General features: G+C 45.9%; 1 protein-coding gene across 6 annotated transcripts in view; it reads left to right on the top strand.

Moving 5' to 3' along the window:
* Positions 1 to 27,867, top strand: part of plekha7b (pleckstrin homology domain containing, family A member 7b) — a 377,482-nt gene that overhangs the window by 266,275 nt on the left and 83,340 nt on the right. For 4 of the 6 annotated variants that reach the window (XM_051923402.1, XM_051923401.1, XM_051923406.1 and 1 more), the window contains 5 exons: positions 4,071 to 4,246; positions 6,926 to 7,339; positions 13,265 to 13,796; positions 24,824 to 24,907; positions 25,046 to 25,168. In XM_051923402.1, coding sequence (XP_051779362.1) covers positions 4,071 to 4,246; positions 6,926 to 7,339; positions 13,265 to 13,796; positions 24,824 to 24,907; positions 25,046 to 25,168 — 1,329 coding nt within the window. The remainder of the gene's footprint in view (positions 1 to 4,070; positions 4,247 to 6,925; positions 7,340 to 13,264; positions 13,797 to 24,823; positions 24,908 to 25,045; positions 25,169 to 27,867) is intronic. The other 2 variants (XM_051923403.1, XM_051923404.1) reach the window with 1 other exon arrangement.

The raw sequence follows: 27,867 nt of genomic DNA, 5'->3' as shown, positions 1-27,867 counted from the left end.
GCCGATGTGCATTTGTGTGACAATATACAGTACAGTGCATCCAGAAAGTATTCACAGCACTTCATCACTTTTTCCACATTTTCTTATGTCACAGCCTTATTCCAAAATGGATTCAATTCATTTTTTCCCAGAATTCTACACACAACACCCCATAATGACAACGTGAAAAAAGTTTACTTGAGGTTTTTGCAAATTTATTAAAAATAAAAAAACTGAGAAATCCCATGTACATAAGTATTCACAGCCTTTGCTCAATACTTTGTCGATGCACCTTTGGCAGCAATTCCAGCCTCAAGTCTTTTTGAATATGATGCCACAAGCTTGGCACACCTATCCTTGGCCAGTTTCACCCATTCCTCTTTGCAGCACCTCTCAAGCTCCATCAGGTTGGATGGGAAGCGTCGGTGCACAGCCATTTTAAGATCTCTCCAGAGATGTTCAATCAGATTCAAGTCTGGGCTCTGGCTGGGCCACTCAAGGACATTCACAGAGTTGTCCTGAAGCCACTCCTTTGATATCTTGGCTGTGTGCTTAGGGTCGTTGTCCTGCTGAAAGATGAACCGTCGCCCCAGTCTGAGGTCAAGAGCGCTCTGGAGCAGGTTTTCATCCAGGATGTCTCTGTACATTGCTGCAGTCCTCTTTCCCTTTATCCTGACTAGTCTCCCAGTTCCCCACAGCGTGATGCTGCCACCACCATGCTTCACTGTGGGGATGGTATTGGCCTGGTGATGAGCGGTGCCTGGTTTCCTCCAAATGTGATGCCTGGCATTCACACCAAAGAGTTCAATCTTTGTCTCATCAGACCAGAGAATTTTCTTTCTCATGGTCTGAGAGTCCTTCAGGTGCCTTTTGGCAAACTCCAGGCGGGCTGCCATGTGCCTTTTACTAAGGAGTGGCTTCCGTCTGGCCACTCTACCATACAGGCCTGATTGGTGGATTGCTGCAGAGATGGTTGTCCTTCTGGAAAGTTCTCCTCTCTCCACAGAGGACCTCTGGAGCTCTGACAGAGTGACCATCGGGTTCTTGGTCACCTCCCTGAGTAAGGCCCTTCTCCTCCAATCGCTCAGTTTAGATGGCCAGCCAGCTCTAGGAAGAGTCCTGGTGGTTTCGAACTTCTTCCACTTACGGATGATGGAGGCCACTGTGCTCATTGGGACCTTCAAAGCAGCAGAAATTTTTCTGTAACCTTCCCCAGATTTGTGCCTGGAGACAATCCTGTCTCGGAGGTCTACAGACAATTTCTTTGACTTCATGCTTGGTTTGTGCTCTGACATGAACTGGGACCTTCTATAGACAGGTGTGTGCCTTTCCAAATCAGGTCCAGTCAACTGAATTTACCACAGGTGGACTCCAATGAAGCTGCAGAAACATCTCAAGGATGATCAGGGGAACCAGGATGCACCTGAGCTCAATTGTGAGCTTCATGGCAAAGGCTGTGAATACTTATGGACATGGGATTTCTCAGTTTTTTTTGTTTTTTTTTATTAAATTTGCAAAAACCTCAAGTAAACCTTTTTCATGTTGTCATTATGGGGTGTTGTGTGTAGAATTCTGAGGAAAAAAATGAATTTAATCCATTCTGGAATAAGGCTGTAACATAACAAAATGTGGAAAAAGTGATGCGCTGTGAAGACTTTCCGGATGCACTGTATACACACTGTCATGCGTGTGCATGTAGGAGACCGCTTAGGGGCTTTGGTGAGGGTAATTACCCACCCGACCAGGTTTTGATGCTGTGTACTAATAACTTCTGCTCCCGCTTCAGAACCGGAGATTGATGGCCACTCCATTTCTGATGTCACTTCCATGTCCTTCCACCTGGACCCTACTTGAACTCGTAACCCAGAAATCTGCCATCTTGTTCCAGTTTCTGTTCAGAACCCCAGCCTGAAAAGACTACTCTGCATTTACTGTGTGTCTTCTTTGGGTTTTCCCATCCAGTTTGCTGGGGTCACTGTGGTGGTCTGAGGTTTGTCTGTGTCCTATTTTCCATCGCACACTATAGTCTGACCACATACCAGAATGACTAAAAAGGAAGAAATCTAAAAAGACAAACTTCTGAGGTGGCAGTGCCAGTCCCCGTGAGATGCCATACAGATGTATTGCCGTTGGTATAAAGGAGCCCCCATCGCTTTTCTTGACACCCCTCTGCTGAGACTAAGTCATTGCCTGTGTGTCAGAGAGAGGAAGTGCAGCATTGTTCATAATGGACCTCAGCTTTGCCTTCATTCTCTACTACTGCCAGACGATCCAGGATGTATCCCATGACTCGGCTTGTCCTTTTAATCAACTTGCTGATTTGGTGGACCCCTCTTGTAGGGATGTCACCAGCCCAGCCCACCACACTGACCCCGACAGAGTTGTAGAAGGTGTCAAGGATGTCACGTCCCACATTAAAGGAACGCAGTCTCCTCAGTCAAGAACCTGCCGGGATCTTCTCCATTTCCTCTGTGTTATGAGACCAGTCCGGCCTGTTACTGATGTGGACCCCCAAGTACTTGTAGGAGTGGACCACATTCACGCCCTCAGTACTGACCAGACAACAGGAGCTCTTTGGTTTGCTGAAAATCGATAAGCAGCTCCTCGGTTTTGCTGATGTTAAGTTGCAGACAATTCTCAATGTTCTCAGCCTGACTCTTCTCATCTCTCTCCATACTTTGTGACTCAATGGTGTAGAAAAGTAAAATGTGAAAACTTCCAAGGGGGTGAACTTTTTTATAGGCATTGCAGTCTAAGTCAGAACTTAGGGTACAGTTTTAAAAGTTGCACCCTGGGTCGAGGTGTTACGGGTGAAAAGCCTGTTGACTTTGAGAAATTCTCGCCAACACGCAAAAATCCACCATGCTGCTTAATGGGGTGTGCTGATGCCAGTCTGAAAGCTGAAGTTAGTGGAGCACAAGTGCTCCCTTGGGTGGGTCTAATGACGCTTGACCTGTCTTGGTAGTCAGGGCCACACTGAGCTGTCTGACGCTGCTTTACAGGCTGGCATTAATGGTGGTGAAGTGTGCCTGGGGTTGGGATTAACGACACTATGTAGGTCTTAACTGATATACGGTACTTTGTAATGGATGGCCGGCAACTCAACCCGGCCGGGATGCCCTGAGAATGAAAGGATGGGGAAAGGAAGCTACTTTTGGACACTGTCTTCCCCAAGACACTAGATGGCAGCCTCTGTACAACATAGCGGTGCCCCGGATTCTAGCAGGGTACCATGGGATTTGGAGTTCGGTGTCACAGTCCTGCTGGGTACCGTAGGCACCGCCAGGGGATGCTGTGAGAGGACCTTGGGACTCATACTTTTTACATAGCCTGGAAGTACTATTGAGTCACCAGGATGGAAGCCCAGAAGTACTTCCAGGCTGATGGAAAACTTGACTTCTCCATCTGACCTGGAAGTGTTGGCAAGTCACGTGGGCGGAAGAGCAGAAGCACTTCCGGGTCGGACAATATAGACAGGACTGCGGAACACCCAGCAGGCGAGCCAGAGTCAGGAGGATGTAGACAATGCTTGCTGGGAGGTGTGGAGGAGAAGAGAATGAGAGAATAGTGATTATAATTGTGCTTTTTGTATTGTGTGCCTGTTTATTGTGGCTGTGGTGCTTGGAGGGCACTGTTATAAGACGATAAGTATTAAAGAATACTTCTTCGTGCCTTTACCTGGTGTCCTGCGTGTCTGTCTGATGGGCTTAAGGGGCAACAGTGACCCCTAGTGTCCACAACTTGTTCTGGTTTCTTGTGTTTCTTGCCAGTCATCTTGGGCATGGACGAGGACAAAGGCAGTAAGCATTAGAATGTGAGAAAAGGTTTGACAACAACATCCCATTCTGCCCAGCAAAGCTCACCAATCCTACCCACCCAGCTCCTCCAAAACAACATCAGGTCAAGTTGTTAATGTCCCCCCTGTCTGCCACACTGCTTGGTAACTCATTCCATGTGCCTGTAGTTCCGTGTGTGAAGATGCACTTCCTGACATTTGTACAAAATCAAACCTTCAGTTTCCAGCTGTGCCCTGTGTCTCTTGTTGTTGTGTCACTTGTCTGATTTGCCCTCCTTTTCTTTTCCTCTTACAGGCCACTCACACTGGAATGCGCTCCTACATTTATAATAAGAATTCAGTCATTGGCTCCCAGGCAGAACATTCTGGAATGCGAACGTACTACTTCAGTGCCGACACGCAGGAAGACATGAATGGCTGGATCCGCGCCATGAATCAAGCGGCTCTTATGCAAAGCAACCCTCTGAAGAGGTCAGTAACCCCCCCAGCCCTCTTCTCTTCATCCTCTGGCTGTTTTCTCCTGCTCTGCTCCAGCTACTTTAATAACTTCCTTTCAGGTGATGTAGGCAGGAGTGGCGAGAGTGACGCCATGTGAAGTCAGTCAATGCCAAGATGTGTGCATTTTACTGTATGTGATTCAGCAGCCTGCCATCTTTTAGGTTAAGTTCTGTAAGAGTGAGCAGTGACCTCGCCATTGGCTCTTCAGGTTTCAGTTTTTGAGGACTGCTGCCCACGTGTGGTGGTTCATGTGGGCCACACTATTGGGCATGCTATATTTCACATACAAAACTTAAAAACTTGATTCAAACATATGCACAGTTATCCCTTGTGATTTGCGGCAGTTTAGGGGCACAGGCCCCCTGCTAATGGAAAAAAAATGATTATGTTTTGGGCCCCATGATTCCTGTATAGTTTGTGTGAGAAACATGTAATAGAACGATCAATTCGCAAGCAAATCACGTGTGTGAGGCTGGCTGCTGAGACAAAGATGTGTGACATCCTCCATGCTTAGTTCCGCTGATCTTTAGTAAACTGTAACTTTATACAAAATTTAACTTAAAAATAAGTTTGTGTGTCAATTTATGGTAGGAATCAATAAAAATAATTACAATTAGATACAAAAGAAATCCTAGAAGCACTAGGCACAAAATGATAAACGCGTGGGACACAGTCCAGTGTTGCAGATGATGATGGTGGTACAGTTATGAAATAAAACCCCCAGTTAACAGCCTCCTGAAGGTTATGTGAAGTTTTCTCCTACCGTGATGCCAATATAAGTGAAGATTTTAGAAGTTGGGAGCGCTTTCCAGATGCAGACATTTTCCAGCTCAGATGAAATCACTCAAACAAGTGGGCACCGGACAAGAACGTAAATCCAGGAAAAGCTGTAGCCCAGTGGGTGTGATTGTAATCCAACTGTGCAGTCAAGCCGTCGAAACGGAAAGACACCACCGACCGAGATCCTGATGGCTTCTTATGGCTCACTTTTAAACGCAGTGCCCTCATGTTTCACCCAGCTATACTCCTGGCAGCCATCAAAGCTGCCCAATAGCATAGTACTCGCGGGACTGCTGGGATTTGCAGTCCATTTAAGTAGTGCTGCTACAGCATCATCTGCAGTTTTCCACAACAATTCAGAAACTCACAAAATAATTTCCATTTGATTATCGATGACAAACCTGCAAATAGGCAGATCTGCAAATCACAGACCCTTGACTCTCATTTTATGTATTTTATGTGGTATGTCAGACAAGTGCAAAGCAGAAAGGCAAGACCCCTGGTAAGTTCAGAGCTTGGCTTGTTGTTAAAGGTTAAATGTCATGGCTGTACAGTAAAGGTGTGTTACCATTCAAGATTAGGACAAGTAAGTTCTCTCGGTCTGTTGTGAGCAAATGACTGGATAACTTGACATGTGGATTATGTAATATTTTAGTATTTTTCATGGACTTTTATTTGCTGTTGTCCAGTGTTAGGCTATGCCTGTTCTATCAGAAACTCCCATTATTTCCATTCTGCAAGAAAACGGCAAGCATGGTCGGGCGTTCCAGCTGGGGTGATTTAAGGTTCCTTACTTAGCTGGGAATGCCGGCCCAACAAATGGGCAGGGTGGTCCGTTGGCGCAGCCTAGACATGGATATGTTTGTTTTCTAGAAGGAATTGATTAAGGATCCTTAAGTGGCTGGGAGGCCAGTATAATGAAGGGACAGGGGAAGGCAGCATACCTGGGCAGTGTATTTCCCTCACACACAAGAGGGCAGCATCCCTGGGTTAGGGCACCTATATGGATACCTACATGGCATGCTGGGAACTGTAGTACCATGTAGCAGTCCTATTGGGTTCTGCAGGTGCCATCAAGGTGGTACTGCAGGGTTTAATGGTCCCATTGGGTTAGGGCACCAATATGGATACCTACAGGGTATGCTGGGAACTGTAGTAACGTGTAGCAGTACTATTGGGTTCTGTGGGTGCCGTCAAGGGGGTACTGCAGAGTTTAATGGTCCCATTGGGTTAGGGCACCAATATGGATACCTACAGGGCATGCTGGGAACTGTAGTAACATGTAGCAGTACTATTGGGTTCTGTGGGTGCCGTCAAGGGAGCACTGCAGGGTTTAATGGTCCCTACTTCATGGGACTTCTGTTTGACCCAGTGGTGCGTCTAACAGACGGTGTCATTGCATCTGAAGCTTTCCCAGGTCCTGTATAAAGGAGATGGCTCTGCCTCATCTGGGCAAGTTGGAGTCGGGTGGATGAAGGAGAAAGAGAAGAGAGTACTTGAGTTTCTGCTGTCTTTGAAAAGCTTTTGTAAGGTATTAGTGTGAATAAACCTTGTCTTTGAACCCGGGACTTGCATCACTGTGGTTGTGTCCGGGTTGCTGCGATGACCTTTACAGGTCACACATGGGGAAAATAACAGGTTGAAGTATTCACTGACGAAATCCATGAAGGCTCTCCTACTGCGCTTAGGTCGAATTACCTGCTCCCATTTCTTGATTGTTCACGTTGTAGGAGGTGCTGGTCAGGTGACTTTAACCTGAGTACCCCCTAGGGGTCAGTGGACAGGACTGTTAAAACTGTCGAGTTTTACACTTAGAGTTCTGTGCTGGTAGCTGAGAACTTCAGTCGCCTTTTTTTCTCTTTTACTATGCAGAGAGCTGGAGAAAGAGGAGAGGCAAGCTGTTCCCCAAAGCAACCATATGAATTCACACAAGAAGAGCGCAAGCATGGAACGGACCCACAGAGACGGCAGGAAGAATGAGCAGATCAAGAAAGAGAGGCAGGAGGACGAGCGCTATGTCTGCCGGAAGGACATCCTGGAAAACAAGAGCAAAGTCAAGCCTTCTGTGGTCGCAGTTGAAGGCAACGGGCCGTTTGGCGACTCTTCTCAGGCACATCCCCTTCAGCGAAATGGACCCTCCTCATCAGGACAACAAAACGGCAGCAGCGGGGGCATCTACAAACGGGGTCTTGTGCCAAGAACGAATGTGGAGAAACAGGTGCAGAGAAAAAGCAACCTGGTACAGGTGGAGCACTGGGTGAAGGTACAAAAAGGAGACAGTCGAAGGCAAGTCCACTTTTGTTTTTGACCATTGTTAACTAAGTGATTGGTCCATCAGCCTAAAAGGTGAAGATGATTCCCCTGTTTGCATTTACCACTGTCTGCTCCCCCTGCTTCTGCCAGCTTCTCCTGGACCCGTACACTAGGCCAGTGGCTTAATTTACTGCATTCTGTCTAATATCATTCACCTAAACACCCCTTTTGAAACTCTTCCCACCTAGTCAGCATTTTAAACGTTTAACACTTGAATCCCTGAAGCCAATGAAAAAAGTCGTAATGCCATACCACCGTAAATTCTTTCGCACCTTGTCAGCAGCGTCTTAGTTTTGCAAATGTGTCGATCAGCATGGGCAGCGGGCAGCCTACTATCCCAGCAGCTAAAGTCGGAGGCAAAATCTGTTTATCTGGGAGTGAGGTGTCTGGAATTGTACAGGGTAAATAATATAGCGTTATTTGGAACACATGCATTTCATGTGTGTCCCGTGTCTGCAACGATCTCGGTAAGTGTAGGACGACAGGAAATGTGAGGCAAGAAATGTTGAACACACAACTAAAACAGAAACTGGGCTGTTACCGACATCTGCTGAAGATTTCATGTTGATAGCCCCATTAGAAATATATTTACTGAGATCAACGTTGATGCATTCAATACTTATTTTCCCCGCTGTATAATGGTTATTTTATTTTTTCAATTTAATTTAGACCTGTGAATTTCCAAAGGCATATTGTTGTGCACCTTTAGAAAGTCAATGATATCACAAGTTTTGATTTTCTCAGTTCAGACACCCATGTTGACTCATTCCTGAGTAACGAAATCCTGCTGTATAAAACCGTCCATGCTGGAGGCTCGTACCTGTACGTGGGAGCCAATCAGATGACCCCTTTCAGTTTCAGACCCAAAGCACTCCAATGATTTTAAGGCAGACATCTTTTTGGTGAGTTTTCATACATATGGACTCCTCACTCACGGGCCTACCTCTCACATTGGCGTTTGCAGTAACGGGTAACCTTCCCAGAATTACAATACAGTGTCACATTGACTGGTCAAACCAGTACAATTCAATTCATCTGTCCGTGACTCTTGTCTTTTATTTGGCTTATCTCACACAGTGCAGCCCAGACAGTTGAGGGTGACAAAGCCACGTCCCCCCCTGTAGCAGTTCAGCTGATTCTCCATTGTCTTCCCGTCCTCCTCACTTGGTATTCTCTTCACAGCTGTCATGAAGTGATCTCCATGGCGAGCGACACAAGTGGTTTATTCAGTGTGGGCACGCTTTGGGTCCGGGCGTGTGGCAGCATTGTGGAGCCGCTCTGGGGTGTTGATGAGGTGATCTGACCGTTCATGCGTTCACCTGCAGATGTTTAGGGTTTGCCCTCATTCCTCATTAACACTCCAAGGTGTGTAATTATGCACCTTCATCCTCCAGTAGTCGAAAAGCAATATGGGGGGGGTGAGAGACTGGAATGGTGTCCTCGCTAAACAGTTTTGTACAAGTGGGGTCTTGGGTTGACCCTTTCATGGATCCCCGAAGTGTCATGTAGCGTATAGGAAGGTGAAGGGGCGGTAGTCCGATGACTGTACCTGTTGGTATCGCTTCTGGCAGGGAAGGCCCACTTTGGGTGAGCTGGGGAGACAATGAGAGAGAAAGCTGCAGTAAACTTACTGAGGAGCCCAACCTGAAGTCTTAGGATGTTTCATTTCGTGAGTATTTTATTGTTCATTTTTACTCTTCACAAGAGTGCCGATTTTTGATTTACTGATGACTTACATCTGCCCTGCACTTTATTTGGACTGATTTGTAATAATCCTGCACACCTTGCACTTTGGCTGTTTGAACCTGGATGTTGATCTCTCATTCCCTGCTGTGCCCATCTCGGTTTCAAGGGGGTGCTGTGGGCAGTTTGGTGTCAGGTATGTGCTCCGGATGTTGACCCCGACAACAACAAACCAGTGTATTGATTCTGTTTGTGTCCCGATTGTATTTGTACATTAAAAAGAGAGGCGTCCCCAACACTGCCCCCTGCTGGATGCCCCTTTTAACATCACTGAAATTTGAAATTTGGCTTTGCCTTCCTGAAACAAACAAATTTCCCTCAGAGGTAATAATGTGAAACTTTATACTTTAAGACCATACTTTAAGACTGTTTGTTTTATGTTTATTGTCATCAACCGCACACCTTTTAATTGTTTTTTTTTTGTAACCTTTCTGGTGGTATTTATATCTCTACAGTACAAGAGCCTTAAAATGAATGGCTTAGACAGTAAAACTCAGCAAATTCCAACCTGCCTGCCAGCTCACCATGGATTTGGAATAATGGAGAAGAAGGGAGGCATGCTGGGCCAGACATGAAGCTCACCCCTGAGGTGGCACTTTAGAGTCAGAGTGGGGTTGGCTGTACTCAGGCCTGACCAGTGACCTCTTGGGCTGCTCTGTGCATTTACACCTTCAAGTTCTGCAAAGTGTAGCGCAACCAGCCATTTGTCTAAAATCACCAAGCCTTTGTTTCCTTCCTCATTCCCCAAATTCCTCTCAGTCTGGCTGTGTTGATGCCAGACCCCTGCGGGCCCGTGCTTGCCAGCCTTAGTTGAGGGCTCCATCTAGTGGAGAAAAGTAGTAAGTACAAGCCTACCCAAGGTGAGTGCTTAGTTAGCTGTCTGTGCTTACATCTGACATCTCTGCTCTTCTGTCCGTGTTCCTGCCGGTGGGTGTGCAGATTCCGTCACTTATGGTACTGATCTGATGTATGATGGGAGACATCTGGAGGATTAGCAGAGTGGTGGCTGAGAATTGTTGTGCTTCAGTCCGTCAGAAGATCCCTGAGCCCATAGTGTTCACTGCAGACTCCACAGGCCTACTGCCCAGTGACCAGGCCTGAGAATTTCCAAGAGAGCAGGAAATTAAATGGAGGCCAAGGAGTGAAGCGGTCATCTCGATATCGGACACAAGTGCTCTGCTCATCCTAGGCCTGCCACAGATGACTGTTTTGTGAACGATTATTCTGTCAGCTGTTTTATCACTTAATGATTCATTTTGGCCAAATAATTCAAGCAGGCGGCTGACCCTGAGGTGTATTTAAATATCGAATCATGTTATATTATGTAGAATTTGAAAACATCAGGATATGAAATAAAACACAACTCTAATAACTCCAATGAGAAGACAACACTGTTAACCATAAAAGATCTGTCAAAAATGCCTAAAAGTAAAACAGATTATTTAATTTTTGATTAGTAATGGACTTACAGTTAGGTCCATCAATATTTGGACAGAGACCACTTCATTCTAATTTTGGTTCAAATAACTCCAATGCAGTTGAAGTGCAGACTTTCAGCTTTAATTCAGTGGGGTGAACAAAATGATTTCATAAAAATGTGAGGCAACTAAAGCATTTTTTGAACACAATCCCTTCATTTCAGGGGCTCAAAAGTAATTGGACAAATTAAAGAACTGGAAATCAAATGTTCATTTCTAATACTTGGTTGAAAACCCTCTGCTGGCAATGACAGCCTGAAGTCTTGAACTCCTGGACATCACCAGATGTTGGGTTTCCTCCTTTTTAATGCTCTGCCAGGCCTTTACTTTCAGTTGCTGTTTGTTTGTGGGCCTTTCTGTCTGAAGTTTAGTCTTCAACAAGTGAAATGCCTGCTCAGTTAGGTTAAGATCAGGTGACTGACTTGGCCATTCAAGAATTTTCCACTTCTTTGCTTTAATAAACTCCTGGGTTGCTTTGGCTGTATGTTTTGGGTCATTGTCCATCTGTATCATGAATCAATCTGACTGCTGTATTTAGCTGGATTTGAGCAGACAGTATGTCTCTGAACACCTCAGAATTCTGTCCTGCGTCACATCATCAATAAACACGAGTGTCCCAGTGCCACTGGCAGCCATCACACTGCCTCCCTCCACCGTGTTTTATAGATGATGTGCTATGCTTTGGATAATGAGCTGTTCCACGCCTTCTCCATACTTTTTTCTTGCCATCATTCTGGTAGAGGTTGATCTTGGTTTCATCTGTCCAAAGAATGTTTTTCCAGAACTGTGCTGGCTTTTTTAGATGTTCTTTAGCAAAGTCCAATCTAGCCTTTCTATTCTTGAGGCTAATGAGTGGCTTGCACCTTGCAGTGCACCCTCTGGATTTACTTTCATGCAGTCTTCTCTTTATGGTAGACTTGGATATCGATACACCCGCCTACCCCCTGGAGAGTGTTGTTCACTTGGTTGGTTGTTGTGAAGGGGTTTCTCTTCACCATGGAAATGATTCTGCAATCATCCACCACTGTTGTCTTCCGTGGACGTCCAGGTCTTTTTGCGTTGCTGAGTTCACCAGTGCTTGCTTTCTTTCTCAGGATGTACCAAACTGTAGATTTTGCCACTCGTAATATTGGAGCAATTTCTCAGATGGGTTTTTTCTGTTTTCGCAGCTTAAGGATGGCTTCTTTCACCTGCATGGAGAGCTCCTTTGACCGCATGTTGTCTGTTCACAGCAAAATCTTCCACATGCAAGCACCACACCTCAAATCAACTCCAGGCCTTTTATCTGCTTAATTGATAAGGACATAACGATGGACTTGTCCACACCTGCCCATGAAATAGCCTTTGAGTCAATTGTCCAATTACTTTTGAGCCCCTGAAATGAAGGGATTGTGTTCAAAAAATGCTTTAGTTGCCTCACATTTTTATGTAATCGTTTTGTTCACCCCACTGAATTAAAGCTGAAAGTCTGCACTTCAACTGCATCGGAGTTGTTTCATTTCAAATTCATTGTGGTGATGTACAGAACCAAAATGAGAAAAAAATGGTCTCTGTCCAAATATTTATGGACCTCACTGTATTAACACAACTTGATGTAACAAGACCCAATGATTAGACTTTTGGGTTCTTTGTTACGACAGATCCAGTCCAGTACTCCGTTTCCAAGTACTTATTTAAAATTGAGCTGTTCAAAGACATCGTGAATGTAGCTGCTACATGTGTGTGGCATAAAGCCGCTAAATAACTGATGAGAAGTATAAATCGTATTGTGGAGACGGGTAACTCATGTACTAATCGGTATGCAGCCGTAAATCATGAAATAATTCAGCGTGAAACTGCTCAGTTGCTTTCTGCACTGCCGACTGTGGTGCGGCCCTCGTGTTTGGTTCTGGACGACGATTCACCCACTCAGACAGTACAGAGCGTTGCTGTCACGCAATGTGTAGGTGGGGGCAGGGGTCACCAGTCGATTATGAAAATATCATTTGATTGAAGTTTTTAGTCGATTACATCGATTTAATTGTGTCCATTGTAGCTCAGCCTTACATCATCCATCATTCAGTAGGTTGACCACCCGGCTGTCCCATGATGCTGTCCCGGTGCGGCTCTCCCATCTGGACTCCTCCACCCGTCTCTTCCTTTACGCACAGCCTTGGCTGTTGGTAACACCAGAGCTTGTAGCCCTTAGTCCCGGTGTGGCCACTGTCTTCACTGCGTTGCTCGCGTTCCGCATCATCAAACTGTTTCGGTCTCGATGCAGGAAGGGTTTAACCCACTGAACTGATGGTTTGGTTTTAATTTCTCCTCTTCTTGTTTTTTAGGGGAACAGCATTTATTAAAATGTAGTTTTTAGTGCATGTGGCCATCCGTCTCTTCTTTGGGTTGACTTTCCGTTGGTTTTGTGGCCTGTGAGGAGACTTTCTCGGAGTGGCACAGGGAGTCTTGGGTAGCATTTCAATGTTTATTCCAGTAAGCCACTCGTCGCGGTCTCGTCTTTTCCAGGCGGTTCATTGTACCCCCCCCCCCGTGTTTCTTTACTGTAAGCACTGATGTTGCCCTTGTGTTAGAGCCCAGCACTTCAGTTCCTCCTTGACATTTTGTGTAACAGGGAGATGATGGCTAAGTATTTTTTTTCTCACTTCACCTTCTCTAATTTATTTATTTATTTTCTTTCCAGTCACCAGCTGGATTCTGAGCCCACGTTGTCCCGCAGAACTCCTCCAAACCTGACCCAGGCTCATATCGAGAGTTACCAGACCTTGCCAAAGAACGGGCGACAGCCATCTGGCAGTCCTCCTCCTCAGCTCGTCACCCGTGAGCTGCCAAGTGACTACAAATATGCGCACGACCGGGTCAGCCACTTCCGGATGTCCAACGAAGAGAGAAAGGCCCATAAAGAAGGTACGGTGTGGCAGCTGTATGAGTGGCAGCAGAGGCAGCAGTTCAAGCATGGCAGCCCCACCGCCCCCTTGTACATGACGGCTTCGGACTTTACTGATACAAGTGGCCTGAAGGCCACCCTAGAGGTTCCACGGTCCTTTTCTGTGCCGCCCTCTCCGTCGGACATTCCCCCACCTGGGCCGCCACACAAGGTGCTATCACCGCGGAGACCTCACACGCCTGCGGAGAGGGTGACAGTCAAGCCCAGTGATGAACGGCCGCTTGTGGAAATCCCGTCTCCACGAAGACTACACCTTTCTCTTTCAAAGGTAAGCCTTCTGATGGGCACATGGGCCAGGCTTTTGTCACAGTCCTCTAACATCTCTAGTTACTTTTTGGCTTTATTCAGACAAGTCACTTACTGGGTGAGGTAAATGCAAACGAGTAACGACCTCTGCACAGTGACCCATGAACCATAGAGGCTCAGATTTAATTGGGATGTAACTGCAAATGAACAAATTCTGACAGGGAAGAGTGATGGTCAAGATTACATTTGATTAAAAGCAGAGTTTGTGGTTTGCAGCTCCAGGTAGACACACAGGGGTAAAGCATAACAGGTGACATTCCTGCCACTGTGGACAGACCACATGAGGGGACGTCTGTAAAGAGGAGAGGTTAGGAGTACGCGCTGATACAGCACATCGCCGAACTCACCACATGACAGACCAACTCAGGATCTCAGATTAGGACCCGAGTGCGACGGGTGACACCTCAGCACCACACCAGTTCAGATGGATTGGGACAGTGGGAGGTTTTTTTAATGGTGGCTGGAGTGCCAATTCTGGTTGGAGAGCCTACATGCAGTTGCTGGATGCAGATTAACGTCATACGTTTGCTCAAGGGCCCAACGGAGTGGAGTCACTTTTGGCATTTATGGGATTCGAACCAGCAACCATCCGATTACCAGTGCAGACCCCCAGCCTCAGAGCCACCACTCCGCCCTTATCTGTGAAGACCAAAGTGGGAGTCTGTTTCAGATGAGCTGAGCTCAGGGCTGCCTACTGCCCTGCCTGCTTCTTTGTCGTGTTGCTGTTGGTCAGCCTGCTTTAGCATGTCACTCCTTCCAAAAGGACCTGGCGTCTCATTAATAAATCTTGATGTGGATTTGAGTGTGAAAATGTGCATACGTCAAAAAAGAAGAAAGTGTATGTGCCAAAAACAAATCCGATGTATTAAACCTGGCATACATATATTTATAAGCAACGTCAATTCATTAGCCAGCATCACTTTGTAAATGTGCGTATGGGAACCCCGCCTGGTTGCTCTGGGGGAGATAACGCTCTGGCCATGCTTGCTCCCCCGGTCCTCCAGGTGTGGAGGCGTCCCAGCCGGGCATGGACCCTGGCTGTCCAGCAGAATGAATAAATAATTATGTGTATATATATATACACACATACAGTGGGTATACAAAAAAATCCCCCCTTTGAAAAATTCCCATTTTCTTTTTGCTTTACAGCCTTAAATGTAAACACACACACTGATATTTCTTCCCAGCTTTACTTACTCAATATCACCTCTAACATCCAAGTGACAGATATCACAGCTCCAGTTCAGAAAAATTATAAAAAATCAAAAACAAGAAATGCTGAGATTAATAAAGGACCCTCCCCCCCACCCCCCATGTCAATTTCATTTTGTTGACTCCCCCTTGAGTCTGTTGGGCTACTTCTCTATCAGCTTTGCACTCCTACATTGAGCCCCCTCAATATTTGCCCCCCACTCTTCTTTACAGTTTAACTGTTCAAGTTCGGTCACATCAGATGGTAAGTGTTGGTGGTCTGCTGTCTTCAGATCTTTCCACAGATTTTACTGTGATTTAGGTCTCTAGGTCTGATTGGCCACTACAGGACATTCACTTTTTTCTCCTTCAGCCACCGTGTGGTCAGTTTTGCTGTGTGCTTCGTGTTGTTGTCGTGTTGAGAGGTGAACATTCTGCCCATCTTCAACTTTCTGGCAGAGGGTAGCAGGTTTTCCTGAAGAATTTGATGGGATTTTGCCCCATCCATTTTTCCTTCTACCCTAATGAGAGCCCTAGGCCCCCCACAACAGGATGCTGCCCCCTCCATGCTTTACTGTGGGTATGGTGTGTTGTGGATGGTGAGCTGCCTTGGTGTACCGTTTGGTATTGAGGCCAAATAGTTTGATTTTGGTCTCATCTGACCAGAAGACCTTTTTCCACTTGGCATCAGAATCTTCAAGGTGCATTCTGGCAAAGCTCAAATGAGCATTAATGTGGCCTTTCTTGAGAAGTGCGACCCTCATGAACAAGCCATGATGGTGGAGTGCTTGTCAAATTGTTGTCACATGCACACCATTAATGACCACTCTGTGCCTGTAACTCCTTCAAAGTGGCCATTGGCCTCTTGGTAGCCTCTCTTACCAGTTTCCTCTTTGCTCTTCCATCCAGTTTGGAGGGGGTCCTAGTAGTACCAAACACTTCTTTATGATGGACTTTACTGAGCTTCTTGGAATTGATAAAGCCATTGAGATGTTTTTGTCTCCATCTCCTGCCTTATGTCCGTCCACAACTCTATCCCTGAGATATTTTGAAAGTGACTGGCCACCCACAGTCAGTTGTTTGCTGTCAGTGGCACTGCCAAGGAAGGGAATGAACGCTCCAGGAACAGCTTCACTAATCACACTCATTACAACTGAGCACAGGTGGAAGGAAGCCAGTAACTGTAATGGAAATGGTGGGCAGTGACACCTGATGGAGTTTGGGGTGGGGGTCCTTTATTAATCTCAGGATTTCTTGTTTTTGATTTTTTTAAATTCTTCTGAGCTGTAGCTGTGATATCTTTCACTTGGATGTTAGAGATTGCATTGAGTAAGTAAAGCTGGGAAAAATATTTGTTTGTGTGTTTTCATTTAAGGCTGTAAAGCAAATAAAATGGGAATATTTCCAAGGGGGGGATTCTTTTCTATACCCACTGTATATATAATATATATAACTTATAATAACAAGGTCAAGGCCAAATCTTAATAATTAATAACAAATAAACATAGGAGCGCTTCAAATAAATGATCTTGTCACATGATGCGGCGCCCAGAAGTCCTGTTTTTGGGATGTAGGAAGAAAACTGGAGAACAACTGTGAGCATTCATATTGCTGGAAAGTATCTGTGCTGGGATTTAAAATCAGGGTCCTGGAGATGTGAAAGAGGAGCACAGCAGTAAACGCCCCATGTTTCTTGCAGTGGTGCGTGGTTTAAGGTTCAATAGAACATCCATCCATTATTCAACCTGCTATATCCTAACTACAGGGTCACAGGGGGTCTGCTGGAGCCAATCCCAGCCAACACAGGGTGCAAGGCAGGGAACAAACCCAAGGCAGGGCGCCAGCCCACCGCAGTACTAAACTAAAGTATAGTGTGTTTACACGTGGACAACAGGGTGCTTGCTGGGTCTGCACAGAATCCCAAAGGGAGTCTGTGGACATGTCTTAGCCACTAGAGGGCTCCACTACCTGAACACCTAAAACTGCACCCTGTCCTTATTATAGGCCTGTCTAACAATGAAGCTGAAGTGAGGGGCTCTGAAAATGAAAAGTCCACCTTATGGGAAGGATTTAGGAGTCATAGTGGACTGTAAGCTATCGACTATTAGATGGTGATCAGAAGCCATTAAGGAATGCTCACAGAGTGTCAGGTTATATAGCGCCTTGATGTGTGGAGTACAAGTCACAGGAGGTTCTGCTCAGGATTTATAACACACTGGTAAGGCCTCATCTGGAGAACTGTGTGCAGTTTTGGTCTCCAGGCTATAAAAAGGACATAGGAACACTGGAGAAGGTCCAGGGAAGAGCAGCTCGACTGATTTAGAGCTACAGGGGATGAGTTATGAAGAAACATTAAAAGATTTGAGATTAACAATGGCATTAAGGTTAGGTCTTGTTAGGTCTGAATACACAATGTGAGGTCTGAAAATCGAGAGTCCGGCTTATGAGAAGGATTTAGGAGTCGTAGTGGACTCTAAGCTATCGACTTTCCGACACTGTTCAGAAGCCATTAAGAAGGCTAACAACATGTCAGGTTTATATAGCGCCTTGATGTGTGGAGTACAAGTCACAGGAGGTTCTGCTCAAGCTTTATAACACACTAGTGAGGACTCATCTGGAGTCCTGTCTGCAGTTTTGGTCTCAGGCTACAAAAAGGAGATAGCAGCACTAGAGAAGGTCCAGAGAAGAGCAACTGGACTGATTAGAGGCCTACAAGGGATGAGTTATGAGGAAAGATTAAAAGAGCTGAGCCTTTACAGTTTAAACAAAAGAAGATGAAGAGGAGACCTGACTGAAGTGTTTAAAATAATGAAGGGAATTAGTCTAGTGGAGCGAGACGGTGACTTTAAAACGAGTTTGAGAACACAGGGGCACAATTGGAAACTGATTAAGGGTAAATTTTGTAAAACATTAGGAACCACAGACCCTTGCATAAATGACCAAGTAGTGCAGTGGACAGGAGGACTTTAGGAACCTTCAAAACTCAACTTGATGTTCTTTTATAGGAATTAACTGAACAGGACTGGCGAGCTCTGTTGGACTGAACGGCCTGTGCTTGTCTAGATTGTTCTAAAGTGCACTGACCGGTCTTTTAAAGGAGATCTGTGTGGGGATGGGTGTTGACAGCTAAAGGGAGGCAATCCTGCCCTCCTGGATGTGGCTAAAGAGACTTTAGACAACTGCCCAGTCCATAGAGCATGTCAAGGCGTTGCAGCCTCCGCTCCGCACTTCATCCCCCTGGTGAAATCCCCTTCTGTATTTGGTAGAGTTGCACTAATGAAGAATTAAGTGAGCATCATAATAAACGATGGCTGCGCACGCTTGCCTCAGGCGTCACGGTTTTTATTGAGGAGTTAAGCCGTGCGCTGTATCCTGCTTTCAGGAGGCTTTGTCGAGTTTTGTTTTCACTCTGATCTTTAGGGAGAAGTCCTGGCATTTCCCGGCATCGAGAGCATGAGGTATCCATGTTAATTAATAAGCCGCTTTGTGTTTTCTTTTAGTGGCCAACTGGCAGTTCATGAAGTGCACCGAAAGTGCCATGGTGGTAACGGGCAGCACATCAGCACTCGTCAGCCTCCTGAAAGGTTGTGTGGCTCGCTGATTTGACCTTGTGCTTCATGGCATGGGTGGCATGGCTGTCTAGCATTGTAGAGCGGATTGCTCACGGCGTCTGGGCCTTAGTTTGAATTCAAGCTCTGTGCGTGTGTGGAGTCGACATGCTCCTGTCTGGTTGTGGGTCAGGTGGCCAGAAGCCATTATGTGTGGTCACTACATATGAAGTGGCCTTAGGATTCATGCAGGTGGTGACTTTAGGATGTCAACGTGCGTTCTGGTCGAAGTTATGGGCGTGGTGTTAACAGTGCCAGCAGGGGTGCCTGGGAGGAGCTTCCAGATATCAACTTTTATGTGTTTTGGTCCCCAGATTATTTCCTCGATTTTGTCAACCTCATTTGTAAGTTCCTTTGGATATAAGCATCTGCTGTGTGAATAAATTTAAATCTGCGCTTATTTTCATTGTCAGTCTTTTATGGTTTCCCTCAGTTATGTCAGTATGGGCATTGCCCTCTACAACGACGACGACCGGAGAGTAGACCATTAGAATAGCCTGCCAATCACGTTCACCTCATTTCTCCCCGATTAACATCTACTCGAGTGTAGTAATATTTTACTAGAATTTGTCCTGCACAGTTACAGGGTCTGCGGTTCTGCACTTCTGCCTCCTGTTGGCTCAGCCCTGAGCGTCTCCCTGGAGGTGGCGTTGATGTATCACCTATCTTCTTGAGCCGGTCGAGCCACTGTTTCTTTGGCCATCATCCTTGGGGTTTATGAACAGATAGATAGTAGAACTTTATTTCTCCCCAGGGGATACAGTGGAACCTCGGTTTGCGAGTAACTTGGTTTACGAGTGTTTTGCAAGACGAGCAAAAATTTTGAATAAATTTTGACTTGATAAACGAGCGAGGTCTTGCAGTACGAGTAGTATGTACTGTATACACTTTGTCTGCTGAGCGTCATGTGATCACAACTGAGCTGATGGTTCTTCTCTCTCTCTCGCTGCGGGATTGTGGGTAATCATCTCCTATTCTCCATCTGAGTCGGCGTGTCTCTCATACAGACAACATCCGTACGAGCGTATACTGTTTACTACAGCATTAGCATTGTGACTGTGTGCGCGCTCGCGCACGTGTGTGTGTGCGCTCGCTCGTGTGTGTGATTGTGTGCTCGTGTGTGTGCTGTGACGTGCGAGTCCCCGTCTTGCACCCTAAAACACGAAGCTGAGTCTCAGTACTTTAGCAACACCAGCTTTATTCAGCTTGAAACGTCAACAGCGCGGTTATTTATACACCCGTTGGGTGCAATCCCACAAGAGTTTAGAAACTCACTCATACCAGCCATGATTCTTTTCAAAGATAGTGCAGGTTAATTTGTTTTATGTATTTTTACTTTATATTTTGTATTAATCATTTTTATATGAATAGTTTTGGGTTGTGGAACAAATCATCTGAGTTTCCATTATTTCTTATGGGGAAATTCACTTTGATATACGAATGCTTTGGACTAGGAGCACGTTTCCAGAACGAATTATGCTCGCAAACTGAGGTTCGACTGTATTTGACTTTATACTGAAGCTCTTTAAATACATACGTATTGTGACACCCAAGGGCGCGTACGGCTGCCTTAACCCCGACACAGATGGGCAGGACACAGGTTTAGTCCACACAGCACACGGTTTATGTACAAAAGACAGTCCACCACAAACCTGCAACACAGTCCCCCCTTCCAGCCAGTCCTTCTGTCTCCAGTCCTCCACACGAGCTTCGTCCACTTCCTCCTGACTCGGGCCATTGAGTGGTGGCGACTGGCTCCTTTTATAGGGCACCCGGCGGTGTCCATGGGCCCCAGCAGGGTTGACCTTCCGCTCTGTTGGAAGCCAAGGGGGGCTGCCCTCTGCTGGTCCAGGGGAGAAATGGTCATGAAAATACTCTCTCCCAGGGCCCCGGTGGTCCGCCACGGTATATTGAGTATACCACAGAGTGCCACAGTGGCTACAGGTTTTCATTCTAACCATTTTCTTAATTAGTTGACTAGTTTTTGCTACTAATTCTTTTAAGTGATTTGCTATTTAAGACTCTGACCCTTTAAATCAGGGTTGAGCAACATTGGTGGTCCCGGTTTGGCCACAGTGGCTTCAGGTTTTTATTCCAACCCTGTTGCTTCATGAGAAATCATTCATTGCTGATGAAGCACTTATACTGCCATAGTGACATTGCTTCACTTGTTAAGATTTGGATCCCTGAATTGCTTATTTAATAATTCCTTAAACGGCTGTATTCTTTGTTTTAGCTGCTCCTTATTAGCAACCATAAGATGCAAATGACGAAGGAACCAGCAGCTGTACATCTCGCTCGTCTCCATCCATTTCTGTCTGTGTGCATTCATCAGTCAATTTTTGGTTTAATTAAATACTCAGAAGGAAACTGAAGAGAAAGTGAAGAACTGAAAATCCGTTTTAGGCTTCAAATCACTCGGATGACACATTTATTATTATTATCATCTCTGAACTGAGAATGAACTGACACAGCAGAGTTCAGACAAACCAGGAACTTAAATAAGATCTTCAGCTGGGGAGGATTGGCTTCTAATTAAACAACTGGGTGGAACGCAAACCTGCAGCCACCGTGGCCCCCCAGAATTGGAGTTGGCCACCCCTGATGTAGATAAATAAATATACACACACTAGAACGACTAAAAAGAAAGAGAAATTCTGGCTTGGCAGTCCCAGTAAGGCGCTATACAGACGTATTGCTGACCCCCTAACTTCAAGTTCTGTTTCATGGTGAAGATGTGCAGCATTGTTCATAATGTCTCTCCTTTTTGTCTTCCTTCTCTTCTCCACTACTACCTCTGAGGGGTCCAGCGTGCCCCTCATAGCTGAGGTTGCCCCTTTTAATTAGTTCGTATATTCAGTGGTCCTCTCCTGAAGTAAAATTACCAGCCCAGCCCACCACACCAGCCATCACAGAGTTGTAGAAAATGTGAAGGATGGCACTACCCACATTAAAGGAGCGCAGTCTGCTCTGCCCTTTCTTCAGTAGTCCCTTTGTGCTTTGAGACCAGTCCAACCTGTCATTGATGTGGACCACCAAGTACTCGCACCCACCCCCTTATCCACTCCTTGAATGGTAACTGGATGTGGAGGCTCTTTGGTGGGGCGAAAGTCAATAAGCAGTTCATTGGTTTTGCTGATGTTAAGATGCAGACAATTCTCAAAAGTTCTCCCCACCCGGACTCCTCTGCTCTGTCTAATCCCCCTTATCAATACCCCCATAAGTGCAGAATCATTTGAGTCTATGATGTTGTGTCGTTCTGGCACCTGAATTCTACATCATGGTAGCTTTTTTCCTCCTCACAGGTATTGGTTCTACTTCTGTCCATTTGTGGACGTCTTCGTTCAGGACCTCGTCCCACCAAATGAGGCCCAGTGCCCCCTGGAGCATTCACATCACAGTCACATGCAGGGCTTCCTCTTGGTTCACTGCCATTGGCCAACAGTCTTATTCATATAAAGTATGTCAACCAAGTGAATGACAGACTTGTAAATCTTTGCTTTCAGGTGGACACCGAGGACTCCGGTGACCTCTCGCCTCTTAATCCGCGTGCTATTAATTTGCTCCTGAGCATCATGGAGTGAGTCACCATCGCTACAAATCAGCAAGCCGACATACTTGCATTGTTTCTTTTGCATCTTCACTGTCAACGCTGATGGTGACGTCTGTCTGGGGGCCGCATTCATGTACTTTGTCTGGCTGAAGTAGACCGTAGTCACCTAGACGTGTACTCCATTACCATATTTGTCGTTGCAGTTCCCTTCATTCCTCATTCACGTGGAAGTTGTTCATGAGATGCTGTTCTGGCGTTCAGATGGAAACGGCCACATGTTGCTGGCGCCCTCTTCTGGCGTCGCCCTGTTCTCTTCTCCTCTCCTCCTTCTTCTGATGTCACTCTTCAGATGAGGCGTATTTATTATAAAATTTGATGCTGGGAGTTTCACAACACATGATTGTTGCATACACCCGATTGGCTGGCTGGCAATATGATGGATGAATTTTGCTCAAACTCTTTATCTCGTTTTTTTCCCCAAATACAGGGTGAGGCAGAAAGGACGGACGTTTTTTACAAAATCACAAAATTGTTAATTTTTTCTTACAAAGAAATGTATGGAAAGATTTGAGTTCATATTGAAATAGCATTTGACAAAATCAAGTGTGGGAAAACATCATCTCCCGTGTGGTGTCCGTTATCATTGATGCATTTCTGAAGGCGTTCATGGAAGTTGGCCTCCACTCTTTTCAACATCGCTCTGTCAATTTGGGCGACTTCCACGCGAATGGCTTCCTTCAGTTCCTCCAATGTACGGGGCTTATGCTCGTATACATGTGCCTTGAGGTGACCCCACAAGAAATAATCGCACATGGATAAGTCAGGGCACCGAGGAGGCCAATGAATGTCACCAAACCTGGAAATGAGGTGACCAGGGAAGAGAGGGCGATTAACTGTGGGCTGTCGCCCCATCCAGTTGAAACCACACATGCCGAATGGGAATACGTTTTCGTCATAATTCAGGTAAAAAGAAGTTGTTTATTTGCAGTAAGGAGACTGTGGAAGATTGTGGGTTCACTTCCCGGTTCCTCCCTGTGTGGATAGCGCTTTGAGTACTGAGAAAAGCGCTATATAAATGTAATGAATTATTATTAGTATTATCATCTCGATATAGTGCTCCGAATGATTACTGAGGCCAAGTTCAGAAGAATGCTTCTGAGCAGATCGACTTGGACTGCGCAGCAGGGCTAGTCGTACGCTTTCCACATTTTCAGGGGTACGTGCCGTTTGTGTAGCCCCCGGCGGTCTTTTGTTCATTAGTGTACCTCGTGTACAAAGTGCTTTAACCCAATGTAGGATAGTGTTACGAGCGGGAACAGCTTTATTTCTGTGGATATTGAAATGGCAACGAAACTCACACTGAACTGCGGTAATAGATTGGTTGTTCTTGACAAAACAGTCGTACGCAAAAATGCGGTCCACGGTGCCATGGCTTCAACTAAAAAGAAAATAAAAAAATGCTAAGACTTCGCGAACCTTACGCCACCTACCGCACATCTGTCACTCCACCTAGTGGTGAGTTCTAGCCATTTCAAAGACGTCCGTCCTTTCTGCCTCACCCTGTAATAAAGTTTTTTGATGTTGTCTAGTACCTACTGGCATGTCTTCCTTTCCCAGGCAGTAAACCAATTTAGCGATTTATTTGAACAACAGTGAACGTATAATTTGGGAAGAGGATATGCTTTTGATGTTAAAATGCCTATACTAGTGTCCTGCATTTGAATTCATCTCGATTGGCTTGAGCAAAATAAAATGAAAATACAGAACAAAATTGACAGATTTTGTACCCCACAACAGCTGCCTCCAGAGCACTTTCATTGAAATGTAACCTTTTTACAGTCTCCCCGTAGGCCTTGTTCTACTCGTTTGCCGTTTATTTCCATGTGTCACAAGTTGGAAGTCGGTGAGCTCCTGTGACGCGTGAAAACGGCGGCGTCACTCCATGTTTGCTGGTTCAGTGGCGCCGTGTACCGTACTGTGGAGCCAGGCGAGGTGACCCTAAAACGAGTGTAGCAGCTGTGGTGGACGACAGCATCTGTTTATTTCATTGGGGTGTGTATATGTGTGTGTGTGTGCGCAGATTGCTGCCTTGCATTTGGATTTGCGTCTTTCTTTTTTCTTTTTCTAAATCCTCTTCCTCAGTGGAATCTCATTAGCATGCGGGTTATTAGGCGCTGAAAAGAAAACACGCTCTGAGCGAGTTCCCAGCCCACTTCTGATCAGCAGTAGATTTTCTTCTGATGTCAAATTTAAATAAAAATCTATTATGCAGCAAAAAAAGTGCCGTTTTGGGAGCAGAGGAGGCCTCATGTAGCTCCTTTAGCTCACAGCAAACAAATGTTATTTTAAGGAAGAAGGTTTAAGTTAATTTATGTGTAACTAATTAAATCTCTTGCTGTTTGCGCCCTTTGAGAAGCGGAGCTGTGAGTGCCGCCGAGGCCTCGCTGCGCTTCTGTGTACAAAGTGAAGAAGTCTGGAGTCAACGGGGCCTGTCGGCAAGTCATGGCGGTGACAAGCCTGCGAGTGGGGGGGGGGGGTGCTGCGGAGAGGGAGCTCCGCTCGGCCAGGCCCCCCAGCCTCGTGTGTGTTTCCTGTGTGACGTCTCATTTTTTTTCTGCTTCTTGTCTTGCTCTACAGACGGCGCACATTGACCGACGCTCCCTGCCACCCATGGGCTACATGACGCACACAGTGAGCGCCCCAAGTTTGCACGGAAAGACGGTAACTATTTTCCCAACCTTTTAATGGTTCTGTGTGATCCGGGTGGACCGAGCAGGGGTGTACGCGACGTGAAGCCTTGGGCTTTTCCGCAACCCTGGATGCTCATTCTGCTTCTCTGCCGTCTTTAACTCCCTGCAGCCGGAGGAGTTGACCTTACTTCTTATTCAGTTAAGGAGGCATCAGGCCAAGATGGCCAGGGCGAGAAGTGACGCCCTTGCCCATTTGCAGCTGCATGATGGACCCTCTCAATCCACTGTCCAGGTCAGCTGCTGATTGACTTGTCGTTCGTGGTGTATGTGCCATGCTCTCCCTGCCTGTCACGTGGCCTGTGCGTCTTAAATGTTTGAGCCGTGGCATGGCTCGCCCCGCAGCTAGTCCATCTGTGACGTCGCCGACTACCCCAGCCACCCACCCTCCCTCCCTGCTCACTGGCCGTCACCCAGTTGTGCTTCTGCTTACTGCGGCTGCTTTCTTGGAATTTGACACGTTTGATCCCTGGAGGAGTTTCCTGGTAAGTTGGATGTTCATTTCGCTGTGTGGCGGTGGAAGGACGAGCAAAGTCAGTAAGCCTTCATTTTATATAAACACCATCCTAATTTTAAAATGAATGTCCTGCCCGTGTGGTGTTTTCAAGGCCCAGCATTGCCAGGTACAGTCATGTGACAAAGTAAGTACACCCCTTGGAAACTTTTGACCTTTTCCAACATATTTGAAGAAGCAGACATTAGATCTCCACACAGACAGTGGCCACTGGTCAAGGCGATCGACTTGAAGGAAGTTGTGCATTTCAGTCATCGATTCAACACAAATATCAATAGATGGGATGGTCTGCTGGGAATAAGTAAGCCCACCCTCAGCCACGAAAACTGGTATTACCCCCTCTAGAAGAAATGACTTCTTTTGGGCAATTTGTAGTCTTTGATTGGACCACTCGCTGCTCCGTTCAAAATTCCTTACGTTGTAAGATGTCGGTGGGTTTTCTTGCACGCCCTTCCCATTTCAATGGGATTCAAATCACGTCTTTGACTTGATCAGTCCGTAAATGTCCTTCCTTGGTGGATCGTCATAGTGCTGAAAGGTCCATTTCCAGCTCCTCCTCAACTTGAGGACAGACGGCCTCACATTCTTCTCAAGTGTACTTTGACTTGATGCAGAATTCATTGAGGACTTGATGACTGCAAGCTGCCTGGGCCCAGACTCAGCAAAGCAACCCCAAACCTGAACATCTTCACCATCAAACCTCACAGTAGGTATGAAGTTCTTCTCCTGAAATGCTAACCAATCATGTCTACTGTTGCCGTGGCCAGACAGCTCTTCCTTTTTGGTTTGCCTGTCCAGAGCGCATTATTCTGGAAGGCCTGCTCTTTGCCTTAGTGGTTCAGTGGCCAACTGTCATCTTGCTCTAATTTTCATGTTGGACAGCAAAAGCTTTTCTCACACCCTCACATGAAGGTCAAATTTATGCCGTCTCTTTCTGACTGCTGCACATTGAGTTACCTGCGAGGAAGTTTTGGTGTTCTTGGGAGACTTTTTGTGTCAGTCGGTCAGCCCTTGGGCCGAATTTGCTGGCCCAGCCAGTCCTGGACTAGTTAGCTGTCGTTTGAAATCTGTGCCATTTGTAGACAATTTCCTTTACAGTGAAATGGCTGACTTCAAGTAGTTTGGTGATCTTTTGAAATTCCTTACCAGACTCTTGGGCATCCACAACCTTCTTTACAATACAATTTTTTTTGTAGAGCCTAAAATCACACAACTGCCGCCACACAATGGGCTTTGACAGGCCCAGCCTTTTGACAGCCCCCCAGCCTTGACCCTCTAAGAAGACAAGGAAAAACTCCCCAGGGCAAAAAATAGAAGAAACTTCAGGAAAGGCAGTTCAAAGAGAGGCCCCTTACCAGGTAGGTTGGGGTGTGCAGTGGGCATCAAAAAGAAAAAGGGGGACAACACAACACACAGAAAAGGACACAAGTAACCCCCCATCTTTCTTAAGAGACTTAGAGAGCTCTTTTGATCTTGGCATGATGACACCACACACACACACACACCACTAGCCAAGAGGACCCCAGACCCTCGATATCTGGTCGACGTATGGTCAGTTCCACCTCCAGACCTCCCTCCTAATCATTGGCACCTCAGCTGAAACACCTGATTCAAATTTGATGGCAATACATGTAGGAGTGGACTTACCTTTTCTGGGTGACAAACCTAGAATTTCACCTTGGGATTAATAAAGTCTATCTATCTATTATATAGTGCCTATCTATCTGTCTATCTGTTATATAGTGCCTTTCACTATCTATCTATCTATCTATCTATTATATAGTGCCTTTCATCTATCTATTATATAGCGCCTTTCACTCTATCTATCAATCTATTATATAGTGTCTTTCATCTATCTATCTATTATATAGTGCCTTTCACTCTATCTATCTATCTATTATATAGTGTCTTTCATCTATCTATCTATTATATAGTGCCTTTCACTCTATCCATCTATCTATGTATTATATAGTGCCTTTCACTCTATCTTAATTTAGGTTATGAGACTGAAGACACCACGTCTGTCTATTGTGTCATTTGTTCAAATGGATATCAAGTGTATCTGTAGGCCTGGTTTTGCAAGAAGCTCTAATGTCTGACCGCTCAAACATGTTGAAAAAGGCAAGTTTCTATGGGGTGCAATTACTTTTTCACAGTGACCGTATTTGACCAGATAGAGACGTACCAGGAGCTCACGAGGAAGGATGGGCATTGCCTGATGACCTTTCCTTGTCCGTCCTTCCTCAGCTTGGTGCCAAGCGTGCCAGCCCGCTGTTCTTGCCGTCCATTGTTAGCTGCCCCTTTTTTTTCTTTTCAGCTGGCCTGCCAAGTGGGTGCATTGGGGAAATCATTTCCTACGCACGCAATTCCCACATGGCCAAGCATAGAAAGGTTTGCCCGTTTTTCACACCACTCTCCTT

Source organism: Erpetoichthys calabaricus, chromosome 2 (assembly GCF_900747795.2).
Source record: "Erpetoichthys calabaricus chromosome 2, fErpCal1.3, whole genome shotgun sequence".
In the NCBI taxonomy this organism is placed as follows: domain Eukaryota; kingdom Metazoa; phylum Chordata; class Cladistia; order Polypteriformes; family Polypteridae; genus Erpetoichthys; species Erpetoichthys calabaricus.
Note: the sequence above shows the minus strand (reverse complement) of the source record. Positions and strands in the feature narration are given on the sequence as shown.